Here is a 21,251-nt window from a genome sequence, read left to right on the forward strand (position 1 = left end):
GACAGATTTCATAAAGAATTTTCATGGACCTTGGAGCTCCCTAATTAGTACTTCATTAGAATGATTAGAAATTTTTGTCTTCAGAAATTATCCATATGCCCAAGAACTGTAAAATTGAGCTCAAAGTAATCTGTATGCTGATTCTTCATAAGGTGAATGAGCAATCCGCATAATTAAAGAATCTTATGGATAGATGGACACCTTCCCCATTGAAGAATCCAAATGAATCATCTTGCTAATTTGCAACCATTGCTACTTTTCTTCTTAGCTGTTGAGCATTATCGTAAAGTTCATTGTTGGTTTCCCTTCATCGAAGATAAATATTTCTTCGTATCTAAATATTTCTTTATATGTAAAGTCATCTGTTGTGCATTCTAACATGGCTGTGGAGCCTGAATGCAGACCTATATGGCTTTCCACATTGGGGGCAAGGATGAATTATCAACTTTTGTTGGAACACAAGTATTTTTGTCTTCTCTCTTTGTGCATGTAAACAATCATGGTGCCTTTGAACTCCAATCAAATGGTTTGTTGATCCCACATTCTCTGATATATTTGTGTGAGTCTAATGGCTGCCTGGGATCCAATCTCAGCCTGGAGCTGATGGTTTTGTCACCCTCTACAACAGAAGCATTTGCTGTGCAGGTTTTCACATTTTTGCCATTCTGGATGCTTGTTTATAGCTGCTCTGTTTATGATTGTTCGAGGCTGATGTAAAATTCCTCTTTGGACTCGCTCTGTAGTTTTCAGTGTTGGGGCATACATGTTGAGGCCTGTTGCCCACTGGTTCTGGTCTAGGGCGACCCAAGGGTCATGAGGCATTTGTTTATCCCTTAAGGGGAGTTTCTGAGACAGCCAGCTGTTTTTTTTTCCAATGGTCAAGTCAACCCTGGAGGCAGCAGTCGTCTTCAGATTTGCTTTTCCTGAAGAAAATGTAACCGTCACCTTGTTTCTTGAGCTGGTCTTGCCTTATCGGCAGGTCTCGCTTAAGGTTGATGATGAAAATACCGAAACGCCTGAGTTCCCAGGCAACGATAGCATGAGCCATTCCTGCCTGTCATCGTTGGGGTTGTCCATGAGGGTCCTGACGTTTTAGGTCCTGAACTAGATTTGATTTATTATTGTCACATGTATTAGCATACAGTGAAAAGTATTGGTTCTTGCGCGCTATACAGACAAAGCATACCATTCATAGAGAAGGAACCGAGAGAGTGCAGAATGTAGTGTTACAGCCATAGCTAGGGTATAGTTAAAAAAGATCAACTTAATGCAAGGTAGGTCCATTCAAAAGTCTTGACAGCAGCAGGGAAGAAGCTGTCCTTGAATCAGTTGGTACGTGGCTGTATGTGTATCTTTTTCCTGACGGAAAAAGGTGGAAGAGAGAATGTCCAGGGTGCGTGCGGTCCTTAGTTATGCTGGTTGCTTTGCCAAGGCAATAGAAAGTGTAGACCGTCAGTGGATGGGAGGCTGGTTTGTGTGATCGATTGGGCTACATTCATGACCATTTGTAGTTCCTTGCGGTCTTGGGCAGAGCAGGAGCCATACCAAGCTGTGATACAACCAGAAAGAAGGCTTTCAATGGTGCATCTGTAAAGGTTGGTGAGAGTTGTAGCTGATATGCCAAATTTCCTTAGTCTCCTGAGAAAATAGAGGCATTGGTGGGCTTTCTTAACTATAGTGTCGGCATGGGCGGACCAGGATAGGTTGTTGGTGATCTGAACACCTAAAAACTTGAAGCTCTCGACCCTTTCTGCTTCGTCTCCATTGATGTAGACAGGGGCATGTTCTCCTTTACGCTTCCTGTCGTCGATGACGATCTCCTTCGTTTTGTTGACATTGAGGGAGAGATTCACATAGATCACATAGAATCCTACAGTGCAGAAAGAGGCCATTCGACCCATCGAATCTGCACTGACCATAATCCCACCTAGGCTCTATCCCCATAACCCCATGCATTTACCCTAGCTAGTCCTCCTGACACTAAGGGGCAATTTAGCATGGCCAATGCACCTAATCCGCACATCTTTGGACTGTGGAAGGAAACCGGAGCACCCAGAGGAAACCCACGCAGACGCAGGGAAGATGTGCAAACTCCACACACACAGTGACCCAAGCCGGGAATCGAACTCTGGTCCTGTGCTGTGAGACAGCAGTGTTAACCACTGTGCCACCGTGCCGCCCATTTTAAACTTCATTTGAATTTCATTTTAAGTGTTGGAATATGCCTGTGCCCGAGTTCTTTGAATGTGGGGTGGCCATTGTACACCACCTATCACACTGGCTTGACAGAACAAGGCCTTGGTCCTGTGGGAAGAGGATCCAAGATGACTGAAGACCAGTCTCCACTGTATGGGCCTAGGGCATACAAGCACACACACACCTACTATCCTCTGTTCTCTTTCTCATAGGACTTCTCTCTCTGAGATTCATAAAGTACAGGGGTGGCTTTATGAGCTCGAGAGAGTGGAACTGATCCCTCTCAGAGAATGGCTTGGCTTCTCCTTTCCAGCCATGAATAGCCCCGCTGCCATTCCTCTCACTTCTTTCTGGGTAGTGATTACTGCTTCTGGGTTCTCTTTTCACCCACCATATCTGTGTTGTGGTGCTTTCAGTAAGGTTTCCTCTGCTTTCCTCTGCTGCATCCATCAAGGAGGTTCAGCAAAGATTTCAGAGCAACAGCTAGTTAGTATAAACACTTTATGGAATGGAAGTGTTGTGGCAGAAGACTAAGATTGCTCAAGAGACTACCAAAACATCTCTGCCAAAATGACCAGTTTCTAGCTATTCTTCAGACAGTGGCAAAAACACGAGTACCCATCAAGCCACATTGAAGGACGTTCAACCATGTTGCCAATCTGATATGCCTAGCAACTGAACTGTGGAGTGTTAAGATTTAAAACCCTTATAATGAAAACCACAAGTCATGAGAAAACCAGGTTCATGATGGTCATTCTGCATGACCAATGGAAAGAATTTAAATTTTGTGGTAATTCTCAAGAGTAGAACCATGAAGTCAAGTTTCCTCCAGGAGTTTTGTACAACTATATGACCACATTTGGATTAACGAGGACAGGATGAAGTTAAGGATCAATAATGTTCGGAATAGGCATTCTGGTGGCATGTGTAAAGAATGCACCTTATTCGCGTGTTGCATATCCACATCCCATAAAACCACAGAGATCAAGAGGCAACTGTAAAGAAGTAGCACTCACGCTAGGATGTCTAATACCTGTAATTCAACCTTTGAATGTGACCTCAACTAGCCACTCAAAGATCATGTTTGAGCCAAATGGAATAGATGGACGGTTGACATAGGAAAAACCTTCACAAAGTGGAAATATGATGCTGTCCCAGTCGATGTTTTGTGCAATTTCATCAAATTGACAGATGCTATTAGTGCACAAATATCCAATTCAATGAATGGAGAGGATTTATTGTGGAGGTATAATTCTGAAACTGAAAGCTTCACATCTGATCCAGAGTGGGATCCTTATGATGCAACAACCAAAGTGACTGAGAATGAATTCGACAAATTTCTTGCATTGAATACTGAAGACAAACATAATAGGTTATGAGCTTTTATTCCATAAACTATGACACATTAATTTAGCATGAGTTGCCAGCGCAGTCTTATCATTCCACATTTCAAAATGGCGAGCCCCCCCCCCCCACACCAATAGTTCACATTTTATACTTACCGTACAAGTCGACCCCCATTTTTGGGTAGTACAAAGTTCGACATAAGCCAACATCAGTGGTAACCTCACAACAAATTCTGACTTTTAAGTTTTCAACAACGAACCAGACCTTATTTGCCTAAAAAGCTAACTCAACAGTTCTGTATTGGAGTCAAATTTGCTGATCATACAAAAATAATTAGGAAAGCAAGTTGTGAGGAGGCCACAAATGGTCTGCAAAGGGATATAAATTAAGCGATTAGGTTTAAAAAAAAAGGCAGTTAGAATATAAACTGGAATGTTTTGGCCGTTCAGAGTTTAGAAGAAAGAAAGGTGATCTTATTGAAACCTAAGATTCTGAAGGAACTTGACAGGATAGATACTGAGAGGATGTTTCCTCTTGTGAGGAAATCTAGAACTCGTGGGCACAGTTACAAAATAAGGGATCTCTCAGGTAAAACAGAGATGAGTAGGAATTTATTTTCAGAGTTAATCTTTGGAGTTCTCTTTCTCAGCTGTAACGCTGTGATTGAATATATTCAAGACTGAGGTAGACAGATTCTTTATCTGCAAATGAGTCAAAGGGGTAGATGGGAATGTGGAATTGAGGCTAGAATTAGATCAGCCATGATCTTATTGAATGGTGGAAGTGTGTTCGGGGCCAAATAGACGCCACCTAATACTAATTCATATGTTCATATAACGAGAGATTTCTAAAAGCCCAATTTAAGAAAAAATGAAATAGAGAAAATAAGGCAAAAGTAACGTGCAAAATTCAGGCAGAGGAATGGAGGCACATTTTGTGCAGTTCCTTTGAAGGAAGTTTAAATAGGTTCTTCTTTGAGTTCTCTGCCTGAGGGCAAACCCGACACACCGTGCCATAACCTGGAGGCAGGTGGCAAATACCACCTCCCCTTCCATCACATGACTAACCAGGAATCTCTCCTGCTCTTTGTTTTTGGCATGTGTTGGAAGGATTTACCTGTTTGCATTATTAATTCATGTTCCTTGACCATCAAACCTTGGGAGTGGGACTTCAACCCAAAGCTTTCAAATAGTTTAATCAGTTCCATTTAACTTTATTTAATTCTAGCTAATCAGTCTATTGGCATTAGACAGTCGGACATTTTCTATGTACTAGTTAGTGGATTTTTTCTTCAGAGAGCATTGTACGGAATATCCAATATGGTGTATGCACAAAGATACATCAACTTACCTATCCAAGATGTAGGATCTGTAGACGTTGTGAATTATGTTAACAATGAAAAGAAAGCTAGCTAGCACCAGATGGTTCTCTGCCCATTGAAGTGCTTTTGTACTATCCTATATCAGTCATACTTTTTGCTGATGGTCCATTATGTTCATCTAGCACACCATAGCTAAAGTAATTTTGTGTAGTGCTTTTAATGTAATCCCATTGCAAATAGCTACAATTGAATTACTGTTCAATTTACTATTTATGATTACTTTCAACATACCACGAGCCAGTGTGGGCTTAGAGGTTTTTTTTTCTTTGTGTCTGTTTAGAGACAGTAAAAATCAATTATCCTTTTTATATTAATCCCTTCCAATTTAAGTTCCCACCCCTTACCTCATTTGAAAATGCTTTATGTTAATGAGTTTGTGTGGTTCTGTACATGTACTAATTGAAAATCTACAATGGATCTACCAAAAACACTCCCAAGGAAGTAGATTGATTTTTCACTATATCCTGGATTAAATGGATGCTCTATTATATAGAATATCAATGCTTTTAGATCACTTTATAAAAACAACTGTACACAAATAAAAATATTCTTTGAAGGAGCAGCATAGGAAGGAATAAAAGGAAGCAAGGGTTTGCATTTGCAATGTTACTATGACAGTGACTTGAAAAAGAACCAGCAAAAGGTTGTTGAGAGTGTTATACACCTCTACTCCAACAACTCAAATGTTTACTAGCTCCATAAGACTTTTTTTTTAAATTAAGAAAAAATGAAGTTGCACTTGCTTCATTGTTTCATCTTTATCTTTCCTTTTAAAATGAAATAATATTTTCACCTCAAAGCATAGAATGTTTATTATTCATACTTCATTCTTAGATCACGTGTTCCATAATAATGTAATAAATCAAATGATAATTATTTCATGCATACATATAGCAGACTAGTTAACTTTAAATTGAGTGTCATTTTGGCACTATAATTTTTTAGCAAGGAGATAATTTCAATACTGAGTTATTTCCATAATTGCTGCCAGCAATTGGGATTATTTTTAAATGTCATCTTTAATTTTTCATTGTGCTGTAAATTAGTTTCTGAAGGGGGAAAAGTGATACTAAACATGACTAGGTCACAAATTGCCAGTAACATAATTAAACTGGTGCAGGAAATTCCTTAGAAAACTTAATGGGTTTGTTTCTTTCTATTAAGTATATATAAATATATAATTCAGTCCTCAAAAGTGTTACTTATTTCCATCTTCTGCCCAAAAATAATTTTCTATTTGCTTCAGTTAGACGAATAATTATTTTGGAATGGTTGAAGACTGCAAAACAGTACAAAAGAGCTCAGGTGATGAGCTTGAACTGAAGTGTTTATTGTTTTGGAATTCAAAAGTTGCTTTTATAATCCTATAATATTTTAGCGTGGCAAATTTTAGGTGGATGTGGGGATGAGAAACTAGCTGTTCTAGTTTATTTTTGTAACCTGTTCTATGTTTACCTCCTTGGTATTTGGATCTGTTTCATGCACAGGAGGCAGATGTGACAGTAAAAAGAAAGGACCCTCAAGTCTGCTCCATCAGGCCATGGTTGATCTTTGGCCTCAACTCCGCTTTTCTGCCCTGTTCCCAACATCTCTTAGTGCCCAAAAATCTTATCACTCTTGACCTTGGGTGTACTCAATGACTGAGCATCCAATGCCCTCTTGGGTAGAGAATTCCAAAGATTCATGGCCCATTAAGTGAAGAAATTTCTCCTTATCTCAGTCTGAAATGAGACTATGACCCTGAACTCTAAACTGCAGCCAGGCGAAATAGCCTCTGAATCTATTAACTGTCAAGCCTGTAAGAATATTGTATGTAATTTGCAATATTATGAAGATACTTATTCACAACAGTACTTTGTATAAGAATAGATGCACACTGAGCAACTAAGATGTATAATGCATGTGGCAAAAATAAAAAGACAGAGCTCATTGTTGTGTGTGTTAAAATGGATGATGCAATTTCAAAATGTCTTCAGGCAACAGAAAGAAATGGCCTGGATTTTGCTATACTAATAATGGCAACGCTGTCAGCACTCACTATTGCTACAAGGTAAAACTGACAGCAACTTCTGGCATCTGTACATGCTCACTTAAATGTGTTATTTGTTGTCAGTGAAACCTCCCTACTTCACAGGCTTTGCTGTTGTTGTCTTAACTGATGGAATCTGCACATTTATCACTGTGATGGTGTGGACTTATAATATGTACCCACTCGTCTTATCTTAAGAATGAAAAAATTAGGGTTATGCAATTAGGAGTAGGTAAGTTTTTATATGGTGCAATAAATGATGATTACTGCTCAACAAGTTCTGTGACCCTGAAAAAATAAAGTGTGTCATTTCCTCAGAAGAAAATATTTATTGCAGATCAACTCAAGTGATAAGAGCAGAAGTAGACGTGCAACCCACTGAGCCTTCATCACTATTCTGCATAATCAGATCCAACTCCACTTGGGCCCCAACTCCACTTTCCGCCTGCTCCTCATACCCCTTGATTCCCTGAGCGCCCAAAATGTCTGTCTACGCCAGCCTTAAATATAGCAAACAGGGGAGTATTCTCAACCTCCTAACACCGAGAATTCCAAAAATTCAAAGAAGAAACTTTTCCTCATCTCAGTCCTAAATAATTATCCTGGTCAGTGCTCTACACCATCCTCCCCATTCTAAGTTCTACAGCTAGCAAAAATGACCTGTGTCTGCTCAGTCAAGACCCTTCAGAACATTGTGTGTTTCAATGAGATCATCACTCATTGTTTTGAACTCCAGAGAGCAGGCCCAATTTGCTCAGCCTTACTTCATAGAAATCTTGTCAACCCAGGGACCAATCTAGAGAGCCTTCACAGTACTGTTTACAATGTAAGCATTTCCTTCCTTAAATATGGCGACCAAAGCTGCACACTACTCCATGTTTGGTCGCACAAAAGCTGTGCACATTTATAGCAAGTCACCTTTCTTCCTGTACTGAAATCCCTTACAATGAAGGCCAAAGTGCCTTTTGCCTTCCTAAACACTTGCTGTACCTACATACTAACTTTGAGTTCCTTGCACAAGCACACCCAAGTCTCTCTCAACATCGCTGACCTGATGAAGGAGCAGCACTCTGAAAGCTTGTGATTCCAAATAAACCTGTTGGACTTTAACCTGGTGTTGTGAGACGACTTTCTCTAAACATTGGCATTTACAAGTTTAATGCCTTCTGAGAAATATTCTGCTTTTCTATTTTTGGGGCCAAAATGTACAATCTCACATTTCCCAACATCATACACTACCTGCCACTTGTTGCAGTTTTAAAAAAATATACTTTTTAAAGCTTTGTTTTGTCTTTTATGCCTTTTCCTTTAATACCCTATGTATGTCCCAATGTTTTATTTATTTTTCTGTGGAATGATTTAAGTATAATTTATACTTCCTGTCTTTTAACTTCCTGCTTGTGGTCTGAGAACTCGTCACTCTGATTGAAGAGCTTCTCTGCTGCTTGACCTGCAAATAGCCACTGCTTTGTCAAATCTAAGAAGGGTCTGTGGGCAGTTGTACTGTCCATACCTTTGCTCACAGCAAAATCAGGGCCTTTTTTTGTGTGTTTCAACTTCTATTCACCATTTCTACCTCATCATTTTATACGTTATTCATGTCTTAAAGTTATATCCAATTCTATTATCTCGTGAATTTGTTTTGCCCTATCATAAAATCTGAACAAAATCTTGTTGAGTGAGTAAAGGAGATGGCTGGAAGAACTTGTTTAATATATTGCTATTCATGCTTTTTTGAGACCTGAAATTTCTCCCTTTTGTTAAATTGAAAGCTTAAATTTCTACTGCAAATATACTTTCTACAGTTGTTTTAAGTTGCAATATCGTCATACAATTTACAATACCTTCATTCAATTTTACTATAATCAAAGGAGAAACAGTTCAGTCACAAGACTTTGTTCCACTTTATAGATGTTTGGAAGCTAATAGCTGGAGTGTAGAATTTTCATTGCGGTTTCATTTTATTGGTTTGAAAATTTAATCTTATTTTTATTTTTGTTTTGCAGAAAGGCTGAAAAAAGAACACAATATGATGAAATTCGCAAGAAATATGGTATGTCAATATTAAGATTAAGTTGCATTGCTATTTGGTGAGCCATAACATTTTATGTAAAATCTGTTTGTCGAATGGTTACAGCACAAAAGGAAACCCGACTTGTTTTGCTGGCCTTCTTGAAGGAGCAATTCACCTACCTTTTCCCCAAAGTCCTGCAAATGTTTCCTTTCCACATAATAATGCAGTTTTCTTTTGAAAGGCTTATTTGATGCTGCCTCCACCACTCACTTGAATTGTGTATTCCAGGAGCAAAACATTTGCTGTTGCTTCTTTTGCCCATTAATGTAAATCTGTCCCCTTTAGTTCACGATCCTTCTACCAATGGGAACAATTTCTCCCTACTTATTCTATCCAGAGACACCTCGTGATTTTGAATCTCTCTATCAAATGTTCTCTTTACCTTCACTTCCCTCAGGAGAACATCTCAAACTCTCCAAACTTTCTATGTAACCCTTCATCTCTGGAATCATTTTCATGAATCTGTTCTTCGCCCTCTCTGTTGCCTTCACATCAGTTTGGCTCAGTTTGCTGGACAGTTGGTTAGTGATGCAGAGTGATGTCAACAGTGCAGGTTCTATTCCCGTACCAGCTCAGGGTATTCATGAAGGTCCACCTTCTCAACCTTGCCCCTCGCCTGAGGTGTGGTAATCCTCAGGTTAAATCTGTCCGTTTTCCCCTCAAAAATGACATTAGTTAGATTAGATATTAGTGACTAGTTTGTCCTAATTATTTCAAATCTGAAAAATGTAGCTATTTCAGGTAAATCTCTTTAGTTAAGATTTCACACTAAAGGCAATGGTTGGATGTAGTTTGAAATAATACCCCAGTAGGAAGTGATGGCAGCTGTACAGACCAAATTGCTTTTTATTTTGTCTTCCTCTTGACATATTATCAATTCCTCATCACTAGAGTCACTTAGAAATTATAGATAGCAAATAGAATGTAGTAGCCATGGTTCGAACATGAACTTGGTACCAGTTAGAATGGTTGAGGTCTTTGCCAATGGGATCTGCGATGCAAGATGCAGGAAATTCATCTGTTGGTTCTGTAATCAATCACTAGATTCTAGTCAAATCCCATTAGCTACAATGCTTTCTTCACGTTAACTTGAGCATCCAGTTCTATAAATGTGCATTTACTCATTATAGAGGACTTCCAATTTTTAGCTAATGTCTTCTTTGGTTGGGGCAAAACGTAGGAATATACTCTCTTGTCTCTTTTAATTAAATGAACTTCAAAATCTGACCCCACAACATCATAGCCACTATGAAGTTAAATTGGTTCTGCCTGAAGGAAATTTCTATCTTTCATGTCAATGGACTTGTGATAAATCCCTAAAGCTCGTTCAATTTAACAATTACTTAAACAATGTACCTAACTGTTTGACTACTTAATAGTTGAATTGTATTATGTATATAAAAATACATGTAGATTCCAAAGTGACTGCCAATATCTCAGCTTCGTCAAATGATTTTTTACTTTTGTACTGTATAAGTAATTTGCACCATATATTTGTACTTTTATTGTCATAAATGAATATTTGGTACTTTGACCTTCAGAGATGATCTACTTTGACATACATTGTATTAGACTCAAAAATACCAAAATTTAAAAAATGAGCCTTATATGCATGTAGAACTTTATCGTATCTGTCAAACACTGGAGGACAGGAAATTTTTTACAGTGTCAGCTAGCATGAATCACATTCATTTGTATTGGCAAAACTAACAGCCTGTGGAAGCAAGAATCTACGAACAGGATGGATGAATAGCTGATTGGTTTGTCATGATGGTTGAGAAAGAAAAGAAGTTCTCGCTACTACAAGCCGCGGAGTAGGTCATTGAGTGCCATTGAGTATTTCCACCAGTTAATTAGGTAATGGCTAATTCATGTATAAAGTCTATTCATCTGCCCTTGATGCCAAATCCTTTCATAACTCTTACCAGCATCTTAAAGCTTTGAAGATGGCAGGGCAAGTTGATGAACATAAGAGCTAGGAGCAGGAGTAGGCCATTTGGCCCCTTGAGCCTGCTCTGCCTTTCAGTAAGATCATGGCTGATCTTTTCATGCACTCAGCTCCACTTGACCGCTCGCTCACCAGAACCCTTAATTCCTTTACTGTTCAAAAATCTATCTTTGTCTTCAAAACATTCAATGAGGTAGCCTCAACTGCTTTACTGGGCAGGGAATTCTGCAGATTCACAACCCTTTGGGTGAAGAAATTCCTCCTCAACTCAGTCCTAAATCTGCTCCCCCTTATTTTACGGCTATGCCCCCTAGTTCTGGTTTCACCTGCCAGTGGAAGCAACCTCCCTGCTTCTATCTTATATATTCCCTTCATAATTTTATATGTTTCCATAAGATGCCCCCCTTATTCTTCTGAATTCCAATGAGTATAGTTCCAGTCTACTTGGTCTCTCCTCATAAGCCAACCCTCTCAACTCCGGAATCAACCTAGTGAATCTCCCCTGCACCCCTCCAGTGCCAGTATATCCTTTCTCAAGTAAGGAGACCAAAACTGTACACAGTACTCGGGTGTGGCCTCACCATTACCTCATGCAGCTGCAACATAACCTTCCTGTTTTTAAACTCCATTCCTTGAGCATCTGCAAGCCAACTTTTTCTGATTCATGCCCAAGGGCACCCAGGTCCCTCTGGACAGCAGCATGCTCCAATTTTTTACCATTTAAATAATAGTCCAGTTTATATAAGAGACAGTTTATATATTTTGTTTGAAAAGCATTAGTGTACCTTGGCTTTAAAAAGAGTCAAAAAGTACAATAAACAAAGCATTATACTAAAGCTTTAAAAATCCATGGATGTGGTTCTCAGTTAGAACATTGTGTCCAGTATTGGGCACCACATTTCAGGAAGGATGTCAAGGCCTTGAAGAGAGTGTAGACAGGATTTACCAGAGTAGCATTTGGAGTGAGACTTCTGTTATGTGGAGAGACTAGAAAAGCTGGAGTGCAGAGAAAGTCATTGGGAGGATTCATAGAGTAGCTGGAAGAAACAATTTGTTCAGTACCACTTGCCTGGTGACTGCAATTTTCTTATTCTTCCCTCCCTTTCAATTCCTGATTTCCAGCCATTTCTTGGATGTTATTTATATCCCATGTAGTGCATACTGATGCAAAATACCTATTCAATTCATCTGCCATCTCCTTATTTTCCATTATTGTTAAATGTGAACAAATGCAAGGGCTGAGGTTCCTCTGCTGCTAACTGTTGGATCCGCAGAGCAGCTTCGTCTGTTGTCACACCCTCATGTCCCTGACCACAGACCAAATCTGAAATTCTTAATCTGAGAGGTATGACAGCTTCCTGAAACAGTGACAAGGTAACTCCCCGCCTCCCTGATGCATCGCAGTGTCAGAAGTTCATTCTCCAGTTCATCAACTCCGAGCCAAAGTTACTCAAGCTGCAGATATAGATGCACAGTAATTAGGGCTTATTACATTTCCACTTGCTCTGATATCACCTTACCATTAGTTGCTCTAATACTGGCTCTCTGTCCTGATTCTTTCTGCACCTCATTTTCCTTTGTTACTTCTTGGTTTCTGCCGCCCCCCCCCCCCCCCCCCGCCAAGTTGGTTGTAATCCTCCCCTATAGCACTAGCAAGCCACCCAGCAAGGGCATTGTTCCCAGCTGTGTTCGGGTGCAAACCAGCCAGCTTGTGTAAGTCCCATTTTGTGCCAAACTGATCCCAATGTCCCAAGAATCTAAACCCTCGTTCAGCACCATATCTCCAGCGACACATTCATCCGCTCTATCCTCCAATGCTCATTGGGCATGGCACCAGGAGTAAAGTAGAGATGACTACAATTGGAATGCAATCAATCATGTCAATCCCTACAGTGCTGAAAGAGGCCATTCAGCCCATCAAGCCTGCACCGACAACAACCCCACGTATTTACCCTGCTAATCTCCCTGACACTAAGGGGCAATTGAGCATGGCCAATCAACCTAACCTGAACATCTTTGGAATGTGGGAGGAAACCCACGGAGAATGTGCAACCTCCACACAGTGACCCGAGGCCAGAATTGAACCTGGGTCCCTGGTGCTGTGAGGCAGCAGGGTCACCCTTCATTGAGGTCCTGCTTGCTAATTTCTTTCCTTGTATCCCTGCCTGAAGGTCCCCATTCCTCTTTCTGCCTTTGTTGTTGGTACCAATATGGACCATGGCAGCTGGCTATTCACTTCCCTTCAGTGTGTTCTGCAGTCCTCAATAACATCCCTGACTCTGGCACCAGGAAGCAACATACCGTGCAAAATACTGCAGACGCTGGAAATCTGAAATAAAAACAGAAAAGGCTGGAAATACTCAACCGATCGAGCTGCATCTGTGGAAACAAACAGTTAACATTTCAGGTCTTTGACTCTTCATACCAGTTCATTAGGCAGCACACCCATGTTGGATTGATGTTTGCAGCCACAGAAATGTCTGTCTGTTTCCTTAACCATAAAATCCCTGATCACTATTGTTTGCCCGATCTTTCTCCAGTCCCCACCCTCCCTGTACAACTGAGTCGACTGTGGTCCTGTGGACCTGGCTCCAGCTTCCCCAGGGAAGCCATCGCTCCTACCAATATTGAGAGCTGAATACTGGTTAGAGAACTAGGTGCACTCAAGACTCCACGACCTGCCTGGTCGTCCCCAACTGTCTGGTAGTCATCTATTCCCCCTCTGCCTGCACACCCTTAAGCTATGGGGTGACCACATCAATAAGTGTGATATCCATGAAACATTCAGCCTAGCAGATGCACTGCAGTAACACCATTTGGTGCTCAAGCTCTGAAATCCTGGAGCAATTTCAGCTGAGGCCTCTTCTGCACTTGCGTTGTCCAGGACATGTGAAGCAGCCTGGAGTTCCCACGTGGTTCAGTTTGCAAACTCCACGATATCCAAGGTATCTTGGAATGCCTCTTCTTTAAACTATTAACTGACTTTACAGAAATAGACTTAAAATTTAAATTAATAAACACTCAGCTGCTTCTCACCAGCTGATTCTCTTGTGCTGGTGCACTTTATAGACAGATTATCTTAAATAGTTTTATTTAATTTTTATCTAAATACCATAAATTTTAATTTACTGAAAAACTACAATGAAGTACTTTGAAGTACAATGAAGTGTTATTGGTGGAAGGAATACAGTAGCCAATTTGTGCATAGCAAGCTGCCATGAACAGCCATATGATAATGAACAGGTAATCTTGTGATGTTGATTGAGGGATGAAAATGAGGGCTAACTCCTCTGCTGCTCTTTGAAATAGTGTTGTCGAATCTTTTACATACACCTGTGAGGGCCGATGAGCCCTCTGTTTAGCACCTCATCTGAAAGACAACACTTCTAACAGTGCAGCATTCCATGTGTGCTGTGCTGGGATATCAGCCTTGATTTTTGTGTTCAAGTCCTGGAGTGTGTTTTGAACCCACAACCTTTGAACTCTGAGATAAGATTGTTATTGTGTGCTACAGAACCTGAATAGAACAGCTTTCAAAACAATTTATAATTTTATAACAAAAATATGACGCATTCAAACAGTGAATTTCAGGCCCAAACAGCCTGAAATTCACTGAGATGCTCAAACTTTGGATTTGGGCAATAACAGCCTCCAATTGTCTGTATTGGAGTTTGGATCAACTTGAGGATAGATGAGAGGGTAGGTTAAGAGTAAGGGAAGATGGCCAGAGCAGATTTTTTTGACATCGGAGTACCATTACTGATCAAATTAGTATCACGTTATTAGCCTATACAGCACAAAACTGGGCCATTCGGCCCAACCAGTTCACGTTTCTGCTACTTTCAAGCCTCCTCCCATCTTTCCTCATCTAAATTAATCATTGTAACCCTTGATTTTCTTCCCCCTTAAAAATAGACCACCTAATTGTGAAAGGGAGGTGGAGGAAGAAAAATTAAGGGAAATATGAAATTTGAGTAGAAAACATAGAATAATAATCATGGGATATTTCAGCTACTCTGATATTAATTGGACAGAGTGTTGTAGGTAAGGGGGATAAGGTAATGGAGTTCCCACAACTTGCATGGGACTCCTTTCTAACCCAGCATGTATAGAACATAGAAAGCCACAGCACAAACAGGCCCTTCGGCCCACAAGTTGCGCCGATCACATCCCCACCTCTAGGCCTATCTATAGCCCTCAATCCCATTAAATCCCATGTACTCATCCAGAAGTCTCTTAAAAGACCCCAACGAGTTTGCCTCCACCACCACCGACGTCAGCCGATTCCACTCACCCACCACCCTCTGAGTGAAAAACTTACCCCTGACATCTCCTCTGTACCTACCCCCCAGCACCTTAAACCTGTGTCCTCTCGTAGCAACCATTTCAGCCCTTGGAAATAGCCTCTGAGAGTCTACCCTATCCAGACCTCTCAACATCTTGTAAACCTCTATCAGGTCACCTCTCATCCTTCGTCTCTCCAGGGAGAAGAGACCAAGCTCCCTCAACCTATCCTCATAAGGCATGCCCCCCAATCCAGGCAACATCCTTGTAAATCTCCTCTGCACCCTTTCAATGGCTTCAACATCTTTCCTGTAATGAGGTGACCAGAACTGCGCGCAGTACTCCAAGTGGGGTCTAACCAGGGTCCTATAAAGCTGCAGCATTATCTCCCGACTCCTACACTCAATCCCTCGATTAATGAAGGCCAGTACGCCGTACGCCTTCTTGACCGCATCCTCCACCTGCGAGGCCGATTTAAGAGTCCTATGGACCCGGACCCCAAGGTCCTTCTGATCCTCTACACTGCTAAGAATGGTACCCTTCATATTATACTGCTGCTTCATCCCATTGGATCTGCCAAAATGGATCACCACACACTTATCCGGGTTGAAGTCCATCTGCCACTTCTCCGCCCAGTCTTGCATTCTATCTATGTCTCGCTGCAACTTCTGACATCCCTCCAAACTATCCACAACACCACCTACCTTGGTGTCGTCAGCAAACTTACCAACCCATCCCTCCACTTCCTCATCCAGGTCATTTATGAAAATGACAAACAGCAAGGGTCCCAGAACAGATCCCTGTGGCACTCCACTGGTCACTGACCTCCATGCAGAGAAAGACCCCTCCACAGCCACACTCTGCCTTCTGCAGGCAAGCCAGTTCTGGATCCACAAGGCAACAGCCCCTTGGATCCCATGCCCTCTCACTTTCTCAAGAAGTCTTGCATGGGGGACCTTATCGAACGCCTTGCTGAAGTCCATATAGACCACATCCACCGCTCTTCCTTCGTCAATGTGTTTGGTCACATTTTCAAAGAACTCAACCAGGCTCGTAAGGCACGACCTGCCCTTGACAAAGCCGTGCTGACTACTTTTGATCATACAAGACTTCTCTAGATGATCATAAATCCTGTCTCTCAGGATCCTCTCCATCAACTTACCAACCACTGAGGTTAGACTCACCGGTCGGTAATTTCCCGGGCTGTCCCTGTTCCCTTTCTTGAATATAGGGACCACATCTGCAATCCTCCAATCCTCCGGAACCTCTCCTGTCTCCATCGACGATGCAAAGATCATCGCCAAAGGCTCCGCAATCTCCTCCCTCGCCTCCCACAGTAACCTGGGGTACATCCCATCCGGTCCCGGCGACTTACCAACCTTGATGCCATTCAATAGTTCCAACACATCCTCTTTCTTTATGTCCACATGCTCGATCCTTTCTGTCCACCGCAAACCAGCAGTACAACCACCCAGATCCCTTTCCACCGTGAATACCGAGGTAAAGTATTCATTAAGCAGCTCCGCCATTTCTAACGGTTCCGCACAAACTTTTCCCCCTTCACCTTTTAAGGGTCCTATGCCTTCACATCTCATCCTTTTACTCTTGACATATTTGTAGAAAGCCTTGGGATTCTCCTTAATCTTACCTGCCAAGGCCTTCTCATGACCCCTTCTCGCTCTCCTAATTTCCTTCTTAAGCTCCTTCCTACATCCCGTATACTCCTCTAAATCCTTAACACCTCCTAGCTCTCTGAACCTTCTGTACGCCTTTCTTTTCTTATGTAAGACGAGGAAAGATTCACTATTGACATTTGTAATGGGGAATGAACAAGAGCAGATAAGAGAAGTGAAAGCAGGTGAACACCTTGGCAATAGTGACCATAATACAATATGCTTTAAGAAGATAAGAAAATACATAATATGGCAAAATACAGTGTAAGAGATTGGGGAAAAGCTGCTTTTCAAGAGGTCAAGAATAGAATTTGGAAAATAAAATAGGAGACAATATGGGCAAAGAACGATGTAGAACAACAATGGGAAATATTTAAAATAATGTTCAACTAGTTGCAGGAAAAATACATTCCACTAAAAGAAAAGAACAAGTGAAACACTAGTGAGAATCCAGGAATGTAAAAATATAAAGGAACAATTGAGCAATAGGAAGGAGGCATATTTCAATTTTATAGACATCAGGAGAATGCATGATAAGAGAATATAAAGAAATTAGGTAAGAAGTTTAAAGGAAACAACTGAAAACCTAAAGAGCAACTGTGAAACTAAATGATCAAGGAACAGAATTGTAAAAGCATTTTACAGGCACATCAATTTAAAAAAAGGCTGTGATGAGAATAGGGTCATTAAGGGAGAATCTGTATAATACCACAGATTAATAGATGGCAGAAATATTAAATAATTATTTTGCATCAATATTTACCAGAGAGATAGAACAAGTAGAGCATTTAAGCGAAAATGGGGATGCGTTGAATAAGCAAATCAAACTTAGAGGATAAATTAGAATTTATTTCATTATTATGGTATGTGAGCTGAAATATGAGAGTGGCTGAATTCCCTGGGGGTGTGATGAAGTATTTTAAACAATTAAGACAACATGATGGCTTTGCTCTATATGGATTTATGGCAGTGGAAAAATGATTATTTGTGGTCACCTGGCAGATGGTGAATGAGGTAATCGTGGAAGCAGTGTGTCACTTAGAAAATGAGAAAACCTTTGTCTTTTTCTTTTAAACAGTATCCCTCTGGCCTCTAAATACATTTTATAAAAAGATCCACAATGTATGTAGCAGCTGTGGAAATTTACCATGAACACATTTCACTTTCTTGTTCTCTCCTTTATCAAAATAATGCTTCCTCAGGATGTTCAAATATTTCAATCTGTCTTTTTATATATAAACATTGTCATTTTATTTTGGATATCCAATAATATACGCCAGTTGCTTGTTTAGCTTGTTAGTAACTCTGGCTTGTATAGATGTTACTTCTCCATTTCTTACTGATTCACTGTTGCACATCTAAAAGCTTTGTGTTGCTATTATGTCAGTACTCTTGTGCCCAACACAATGAGTAATCAACTAAATCACCATTGTAGTAATCTGGCATGCTAATACTTCTCAGCTCGGCAGCTTCTTAGATCTTTTTTGAAGATTTTTTTTAAAATCTGACTTCATGAAGAAAACCTAAAGCAATCTAAAATAGCATCTGCAGCTGCAGATCAACCAAGCAGAAAGTATATGTTTGCATTATGCAAAACAGTAGAAAATCTGGCAGCATGACAGTATGATGCATTAGTGTGCTAAGCAGGAGGATGTGGCTCACCATAAAGATAAAATGTTTAAAAGAATACACACAAGCCCTAATTGCACTGCCTTATGTATTGTGAGAATTGTTTCTCATCGAATTCACAAGTTCTGCCCAGCAGAAATATTCAGCTTCCCCATTGCCATTCTCTAGTGTTATGGAAAATGGCAGATTTATATTTGTACATTTTCAGATGTTCAGGAATTGCATTTTATTCATTTTAAATATTGTGTTCTTTGCTCAGTTATGATTATGAGCTTTGGGTATGGCAGGAGCAGGGCACTTGGCTCCTCAATCTTGTGCTAACGTTCAACAGATTGTGGTTGATCTTCTATTTCAACCGCACCTTCCCGGACTATTGCCATCTCTGAATTCCTTTAGTATCCAAATATTCCAAAGATTCACAACCCTCGGAGTGAAGAAATTTCTCCTCAGCTCAGTCCTAAATGGCCTACTCATTTTGGGAGGGTGACCCATACTCCCCAGCCAGGGGAAACAGTCTCATAGTAGATACCCTGTCACGCTCCTTAGAATTTTATGTTTGAATTATGTCACTTTTCATTCTTCTGAACTCCAGGGGATATAGATTGCACTATCTCTGCATTCTGCAATCTCTCTCCATATAAATTAGATGCTGCTTTTCAACTGTTCCTACCAAAGTGGACAATTTCACATTTCTCCACATTGTATTCCATCTGCCAAATTAATGCCCACTCACTTAACCTATCTATGTTCCTATGTAAAACCCTCGTGTCCACTTCGCAACTTACTTGCCAGCCTATCTTTGTGTCATTGGCAAATTTAACAATCATTCATTTTGTCCCTTCATCCATGTTGTTGATATGAACTGTAAATAATTGAGACCCCAGCACTGATCCCTGTGGCAAACCACTCGTCACATCCTCCCAATCATAAAATGAACCATTTAAACCTATTCTCTGTTTCCTGCTTGATTCCTGCCTGACTCTGCTTGATTATATTGAGATTTTTTAAGTGCTCTGCCATAACCTGAATAAATTCCAGCAAATTCCCTAACTAGTCTGAGTTTCCTGCTTTCTGTCTCTTTCTTCCCTTAGATAGAGAAGTCACCTTTCCAAAATCTATGGAATTTTGGAAAATTTAAACCAATTCATCTACTATGTCAGCTGACACTTTTAAGACCTTGGGATGAAGTCCGTCGAGACCTGGGGACTTGTCTGTCTTTGGTTCTAATAATTTTCTCACTATCCTTTCCCTAGTGATTGTACTTGTTTTAGGTCCCTTCCTTCCTTTTCAATTATAATCCTCTAAAAATTCACATTTATTTCTGGTATGTTATTTGTATCCTTTAGTATAGCCAGATGCAAAATATTTGTTCAGTTCATCCACCATTTCCTTATTAATTTCCCAGTCTCATTCGGCAGAAGACCACTCACTACTTTTCTGCATTTTAGTACCTGTAGAAACTCTCTGCATCTGTCCCTTTACTTCAAGCTAGCTTTCTCTCTCATTCTAATTTCACCCTCATTAATATTTTCACCCATGATTATCGCCATACCTTTCTTGCAAGCTGCCATTATTCATTTTGTATACCCAGCCCTACAGTGTGGTTACAACTAGGGGGACACTATGCCACTCCCACATGTGATTTCTTTCTTTACTTTTTGTCATCTCTACATGTATGATTCGACATCCTGGTCTCCAGAACTAAGGTCATCTCTCTCTCTCTCTTATACCAATCTCACCCTTTATGAACAGAGCTACCCTCTCCTCTCCCCCTGCCCCACAATCTTTCCTAGCTCAATTCATTTGTTTTGTTCCAAATGCTACATGTTTGAAGATACAGAGCCTTCAGTTCTGTCTGTTTTTGTAACCTCTAGCCTTAACTGTTGGTGCATTCGTAGATTTATACACTCAATCCTTTCCTTCCATTCTCTGTTTTTTATTGCTCTTCTTGCAACTTTGTTCCCCTGCCTTGCCTTGTCTTCAATTTGTGATTCGTGTTCAGCTGTAATGAGATCTCTGTGAAGACCAATCTCGGGATCAGTACCAAGACCACAACTTTTCCTGATGTATATTATTGACTTAGACTTGGCTGTGCAGGACAATTTCAAAATTTACAGATGACACAAAACGTGGAAGTATTATGGACTTTGAGGAGGGTAGTGATGGACTTCAAGAGGACGTAGACAAACTGTTGAAATGGGTGAATATGTGACAGGTGAAATTTAATGCAAAAAAATGCGAAGTGGTACATTTTGGTAGAAAGAAATGTAAAATAAAGGATCAAAAACAGAAAATGCTGGAAAATCTCAGCAGGTCTGAGATTAGGGAAGATGTGAAGGCATTAAAGAGAAGCAAAGAAAATATTTACAAGAATAATTCCAGAGATGAGGAACATCAGTTACATGAATAGATTGGACATGGTGATCTGTTTTCATTTGAGAAGAGAAGGTTGAGGAGATTTGATAAAGGTATTCAAAATCATGAGGGTCTGGACAGAGTAGATAGAGAGAAACTGTTCCCATTGTTGAAGTGTCAAGAACCAGAAGCTATTGATTGACAAAAAAGAATGAAAGGTGATGTGAGCTTAGCAAGTGGTTAGGATCTGGAATGCACTGCATACCTAAGGGTATGATGGAGGAAGATTCAATCATGGCTTTCAAAAGGCAAATGGAAAATTGTCTGAAGTGAAA

General features: G+C 40.4%; 1 protein-coding gene across 1 annotated transcript in view; it reads left to right on the forward strand.

Moving 5' to 3' along the window:
• LOC144507904 (pituitary tumor-transforming gene 1 protein-interacting protein-like) overlaps positions 1-21,251 on the forward strand; it is a 97,012-nt gene that overhangs the window by 51,757 nt on the left and 24,004 nt on the right. Inside the window, exon 6 of the mRNA XM_078235389.1 lies at positions 8,960-9,006. Within this exon, the coding sequence (XP_078091515.1) occupies positions 8,960-9,006 (47 nt within the window). The remainder of the gene's footprint in view (positions 1-8,959; positions 9,007-21,251) is intronic.

The sequence above is a fragment of the Mustelus asterias genome, chromosome 2 (assembly GCF_964213995.1).
Source record: "Mustelus asterias chromosome 2, sMusAst1.hap1.1, whole genome shotgun sequence".
NCBI lineage: Eukaryota > Metazoa > Chordata > Chondrichthyes > Carcharhiniformes > Triakidae > Mustelus > Mustelus asterias.